Source organism: Mandrillus leucophaeus, unplaced genomic scaffold, assembly GCF_000951045.1.
Source record: "Mandrillus leucophaeus isolate KB7577 unplaced genomic scaffold, Mleu.le_1.0 Scaffold266, whole genome shotgun sequence".
NCBI classification, from domain to species: Eukaryota; Metazoa; Chordata; class Mammalia; order Primates; family Cercopithecidae; genus Mandrillus; species Mandrillus leucophaeus.
In genome coordinates this window covers 2230368-2236367 of record NW_012102765.1, presented here as the reverse complement: position 1 = coordinate 2236367, position 6000 = coordinate 2230368, and the positions used below count along the sequence as shown (strand labels likewise).

General features: G+C 58.0%; 1 protein-coding gene across 1 annotated transcript in view; it reads right to left on the bottom strand.

Moving 5' to 3' along the window:
• Nucleotides 1–1705: 1705 nt before the first annotated feature.
• WDR86 (WD repeat domain 86) overlaps nucleotides 1706–6000 on the bottom strand; it is a 28417-nt gene continuing 24122 nt past the window's right edge. The window contains exons 4-6 of the mRNA XM_011984327.1: nucleotides 5757–5892; nucleotides 2453–2556; nucleotides 1706–2322 (exon numbers count right to left, since the gene is read on the bottom strand). Of these exons, the coding sequence (XP_011839717.1) occupies nucleotides 2158–2322; nucleotides 2453–2556; nucleotides 5757–5892 (405 nt within the window). The 3' untranslated portion in view covers nucleotides 1706–2157. The remainder of the gene's footprint in view (nucleotides 2323–2452; nucleotides 2557–5756; nucleotides 5893–6000) is intronic.

The following is a 6000-nucleotide window of genomic DNA, read 5'->3' as shown; positions in this document are numbered from 1 at the left end:
GTGTCCCTGTGTTCCTGCCCATCTGTCCTATGGGTAGCTCCTGTCCTTCCTCTCTTAGCCAACTCAATCAATTTGTCAAAAGCAGACACCTTGTTTCTTCGTTCATAGCAAGGCGACAGTGGTGTGGCTGGAAGGGGACCAGGCCTGGGTTCAGGAGATCAGAGTCTCTCACTCACCATGTCTCTCTGGCTCTCAGAAACCAGAGAGAGAATGGACATCTGGCTGTCTTTGTGTCCTGAGCATCTCGCAAAGCTCTCTGTGCGGTGGAAGTAGAAATTACCCCAATGTGTGTTGCTATAAAAATGCTGAGTGAGTGCAGCGCCCGTGATTTGGGGCCGCACCCCATTTGGTTTCTCTGGATGGCTTGATGCGTGCTCCATTCTCTGATGTGGTTGGGTAAGGTGGGGACTGGAGCTGACATATCAGTGAGGGGCTGCTCAGGCCAGAGTGCAGCACCACCAAGCAAGTGTCTTCGGCAGGCAGGAGTCAGTGCCAGCGTCTGCACAGGCTCAGGGCCGGCCGGCAGCACTGCCCGCAGGCAGCACTCAAGGCGGTTCTCTGGCCTGCACCTCCGGAACCGTCCCTTCAGCACGATGGAAAGCTCCTCTCTGGTGGACACGCCCCTTGCGGCAGCCACAGGCCCCAGTGGTTCCGGGTCGCAGCAAGACCTGGCACAAGACCTAGCACAAGACCCCAGGTCTGTGTGTGCTTAAGTCTCACCCAGAGAACAGTGCGTGGTGCCGTTTCTGCGGCTTCTCCTGCACCGATCGGCTTGCCTCCCAACCAGCCCTTTTTCCTGGGGTGGGGGTCGGGGTCGCTTTGGTTCCCAGGGTTTGGAGGTTTGGCCTAGAGGAGTTACAGCGCCTGCGTCCCTTCCTTCCTACTGCCCACAGTGCAATCCCTACCTGTTCATCCGGGCGAGGGTGGACCCGTCCATCAGGCCTGGCAGGTGAGCCCTGGCGGCCCTGGCCCTCTCTGATGAAGTATTTTCTGCATTAACACTACGAAGTGCGCGCTGCTCTACCTGAAAGGGCTGCTCCACTTGAAGGGGCTGCTCCTGCAGCAGATGCTTCTCTCTGCAGCGAGATGATGAGCTCTTCACGGCAGACACTGTCACCTGCAGCTTCTCTCCTGGCACCTGGGCCAACCGGGGCACATGGATGCAGAAAGCGGCACCACCAAGGGGCTGAAGAGCGCCCCCTCCAGGTGCTGAGGGGCCTCCTGCAGGGCCTCTCGGCAGACTGAGCCCCACTGGCCCCTTGAGCCCCTGCGCACAGGGCTCCCCTTGGGTGCTCGGTGGCTCTGGCGTGTGTGTTGCACCTCCCAGCATCAGGCACTGCCCTGACTCCTGTGCACAAGCCCGGGGATGGGGGCTGCTGTCCGTCCCTTCCCCCTCCCCCTACTCCAGGCCCTGAAGGAACTTCCCAGATTCATGCCAGAAAATGATGAGAGCTCCCAAGCGGGGTCCCCGCTGTCACCTGCACAGGCTAAAGAGCCGCTCCCTTGCTCCCTGGCCTCTTCCAAGTCCACTCCCTGCACCAGTGACACTGGCGGCAGCCCCGCATCTCCACAAGTCACCCCCAAAGCTGCCCAGGCCGGTGTGAGAGGCAGAGGGCAGGAGGCCCGCCGCCCTGGGTTCCTGGAATCTCAAGATCCGAAAGGAAGCTAAGACTCAGTTTGCAAAACAAAAAGAGGACACAGGAGTACTTTGAACTTTCAGGCTGTGTATTTTAGTTCCCCTCAAGGCCCTCGAGACAGACAATTTGCCAAAATAACCAGATTCAGTGGCTTCTGTAAAGTCACTTCCTCTCAGCAGGAAAGGCCCTGTTTCCTGGGGCTGGGGGAGCTGGGGCAGTCCGCCTGCAGCCCCTGAGGTGGGAGGGTCCCTGAGACTAGGCCTTTCGCCAGGTCAGGGATGGGGGAGGGAGGGCAGGAGTCACCCTAAAAGGGAAAAGAGGGCGGTCCCGAGGGGGAGCACTCCCGCTCCCAGCGCCTCCTGGCCACCAAAGAAAAACCAGACGCCTGCGCCGGGCTCTCCTCCCGCCCGGGCTTCCTCGCTCCTCCCCGGCCATCGGGCGCCACAGCCGCGGGGAGCAGGGCAGGGCGCTCTGGGAGCCTATGGGCGTCTGGGCTGGCGTCGGCAGGGCCCCCGCGGGGTCAGGCCGGCTGCAGGGGCGTGGCGGCGCAGCCCACCTTGTTGCTGAAGAGGCGTGAGAGGCTGCGCGTGGGCGGAGGGGGCCGCGGGGCACCTCGGAGCCCGCGCACGTCCCAGAGGCGCAGGGCGCCGTCGTGCGAGGCGGTGTAGAGCACCTGGCCGTGCACCTGCGGGCGCAGGGGCGGGCGTCACTGGCGAGGCGGTAGGCGGGGGGACGCGGCCGCCGGCGTGGATGGATCTGGGCAGGGCACCTTCCCTCCCACGGGCAGCGGCCCTGAGCAAGGCGGAGGGACCTACCTGGATGCAGTTGATGATGAATGTGTGGCCCCGGAACACCCTCCGCAGCTCTCCAGACTGCGCGTCGAAGGCCCGGGCGCAAGCGTCCCCGCTGCCCGTGAACACTGCGGACACACAGGGCGCGCTGGGCCTCCCTCCTTCCCTCCCTCCCTGCCCGGCCCCCCGCAGGCAGGGATGGAGCAGCGAGAGCATGACCTAGGGCGGCGAGAGCGTGACCTGGGGCATCTCCGGGACTCCGCCCCACGGGGGTATCCTGAGGCTCATATGGGAAGTGGACAGCGCCCCTCCAGAGAAACAGGGATCCCCACAGTTACTGGGCTCCACCCTGCAGATGCCTGCGCGCCAGCTGGCCCTGCCCCTGCTGAACACCGCCCGGGCCCAGTCCCCACTCCGCGGTTTGGTGAAGTTGGTTCCCGTGCCTGGTTGGGAGGACCCTGCCTGGGGATAACCGTAAGGTCCTCAAGTCGCCTCCCCCCACCTTCCGCTGCGTCGCAGCCTTATCCTCCCATCCTCATTAATGGATCGGCCCCCAAATCAAAGCCCAGTCCTCTGGGATTCATGATCACGCAACCCCAGGACCCCTAGCGGGGGCGAGCCTCCGCCCTCAGTCTGTCTCCTCCCCCAGGTGGCTGTCTCTCCCTGGGGTTTTTCCCTAAGAACTTAGTCCAATTGTTTTCCAACAGCAGCCTGCATCTGTCACCTGGAGGCTTAGCCACAGAGCATGGGGCCGCATCCCAGAATCTGTTTTAGCAGACGGGGCCTGAGAATCTGCATTTCTAGCCAGTTTTAAGTGACAAGCTGCTGCTAGTCAGGAAGCCACACTGAGGATGTGGACTAGAAGAACTCACTTGGCCTAGGCTGGGCTCTCTGAAGCCAACCCTGTTGCTAGGACTTGAGGCAGGCAGTACACCTGGCAGGCATCCCAGGAAACGCTCACAGGGAAATGGGAGGTGGAGAGGGAGGGAGGAAGTCCTGGTCTGTCAATGAGCAGGTAACTACGGTGGGCAGCTAGGGCGCAAGCCTGCCTGGGACCTTGGGGAGAAGGGGCAGGACCACCTGGGGGTAAGGGTGCTGGGCTACCTATCTGAGGGTGCTCTGTGGGTACTTGTTCCCCAGCCTTCTTTTTTTTTTTTTTTTTTTTTTTTTTGAGACAGGGAGACAGGATCTCACTCTGTTGCCCAGGCTGGAGTGTAGTGGTGCGATCATAGCTCACTGTTAACCTTGAACTCCTGGGCTCAAATGATCCTCCCGCTTCAGCCTCCTGAACAGCTGGGACCACAGACATGCACCACTACACCCAGCTAATTAAAAAAAAAAATGGGGGGCTGGGCGCAGTGGCTCACGCCTGTAATCTCAGCACTTTGGGAGGCTGAAGCTGGCGGAGCAGATCACAAGATCAGGTTTCAGACCAGCCTGGCCAACACAGTGAAACCCTGTCTATACTAAAAATACAAAAATTAGCTGGGTGTGGTTGGCACACACCTGTAGTCCCAGTTACTCGGGAGGCTGAGGCAGGAGAATCACTTGAACCTGGGAAGTAGAGGTTGCAGTGAGCCTAGACTGCACCACTGCACTCCAGCCTGGGCAACAGAGCAAGACTCGGTCTCAAAAAAAAAAAAAAAAGTTTATAGAGACAGGGTCTTGCTATGTTGCTCAGGCTGGTCTCGAACTACTGAGTTCAAGCGATCCTCCCACCTTGGCTTCCCAAAGTGCTGGGATTACAAGCATGAGCCATGGTGCCCAGCCTGTTCCAGCCTTTCTTTAAAAAACTATAGAGTGAATGGCCCCAGAGGAGAAGTTTCATCTCTGGGTCTCTTTCTAGCCCCTTTCTGCCTTCCCCCCACAAACTCAGAGACAAATGGACATGGCCTGGAAAACCCAGTGTGGCTGCTGAGCTCCCCGTGGGTGGGAAGAGGATCAAAAACAAAGTCTGGTCATCCCATAGCCTTGCTGGCCAAGACCAAGAACCGAGATGGGCAACAGTGGGCTGCAGGCTCTGCTTTCCCTGCAGCCTCCATGCCCCAGCTGCACGGGGAGGTGTTCTAGGCGGCCACCCGCCAGAGCTTTTGAAAGTAGAACCTTCGAAAGTAGAACCTTCCTTGTGTTCAATTAGAGGACCCACACTTGGGAGTAGAGCTGTAACCACACTTCCAAGCTTGGACACAGGAACAAACGAAAAATAATTTTTCCGTGTCAGACACCTGAATCCTGAGGGCATGTCAGGATCTATTTTCAGATATCTGCATTCTATCTTCCTCCAACACCTTTGCTGTGAGGTCAACTTGAATATTCCACTGTGACTCTTCCCCCACCCCGTCTCCTCCCTCCCAGAGGCAGAGCCAAATGGCCCGGGTGTGTGACAATTTGAGACCTGTAGGACAGACAGCTCATTGCCTGTTCAACAAGCCATTTTGCCCTTCTTTCTTTCCAAAATAACCCTGATTCCATCTTGGCATCAAATTCCTCAAATAAAAGACTTTATGATTCACTATCTTTTGCAGACAGAACGGTGACAGAGAGGTATGTGGAAGCCCTTGGATGAAGCTTCCAGGAAAGATCTTAAAGGGACCAACTCAGCTAGAAGACGCATCCTTTCGCCCTTCCATCCTCTCTAGAAGACGCGTCCTTTCGCCCTTCCATCCTCTCTAGAAGACGCGTCCTTTCGCCCTTCCATCCTCTCTCCCTTCCTGCCTAAAACATGACACGATGGCAGACACTGTAGCAGCTATCTTGAATCATGAGGCTTCTTTAAAGACAGAAGGTCTGTGCTAAGGATGACGAAGCAGAGTGACAGAAGAAAGTTGGGTGCCTGATTACTTTGTGGAGCCACTCATTCCAGCCTAGACCATCAGCCTCTGAAATTCTTCTACCTGAGAGAAAATAAACCACTACCTCATTGGAACCACAGCTACCTAGATTTTCTCTTCCCTGCATACAAATCCTAAGGCCAAGTGAGGCCAAACCCATGTGGTCCTCGAGGTGGCTGGATTAAGGGGTAGCCACTGTCTCACTTGGAAAATTAAGATGTACCTTTTGGGACGTGCTTTTGACCCGAGACCCTCCCAGCAGTCCAGTCTCCCAGGCTGTCCTGGAGAAAGGTGGGGAGGAACCACCAAACCCTTATTTGGACCTTCTCTGCAAACCAGCTGCAGGCATGGCTGTGTGGAGAAGGACGGGGCACCGCCATTGGACATTGATGATTGGCAGCCAAGGCTCAATGAGGGAAAATCGCATAGGAAGCAAAGAAGCAGGGAGGAGAAGCCAGGCTGGGGTGGCGCGGGTTGTGCCGAGCCAAGTCACTTACAGGTGCCCGCGTGGTACTTGAGGGCGCTCACGTTGCGTCTGTGGGCCGTGAACGTGCGCACACACTCCCCGGTGTCTGCCAGCCAGCACTTGACGGTCCTGTCCGCGCTGCCAGAGTACACGAGTCGGTTCACCAGCTGCGAGGAGGAGCAGGGAGGGTTGGCAGCTGGGGCAACTGCTGAAGCACCCCAGATTTCTCCCTCTATAAGGGGGGGAAGGGGTATGTGCAGGTCTCAATGGTGAAA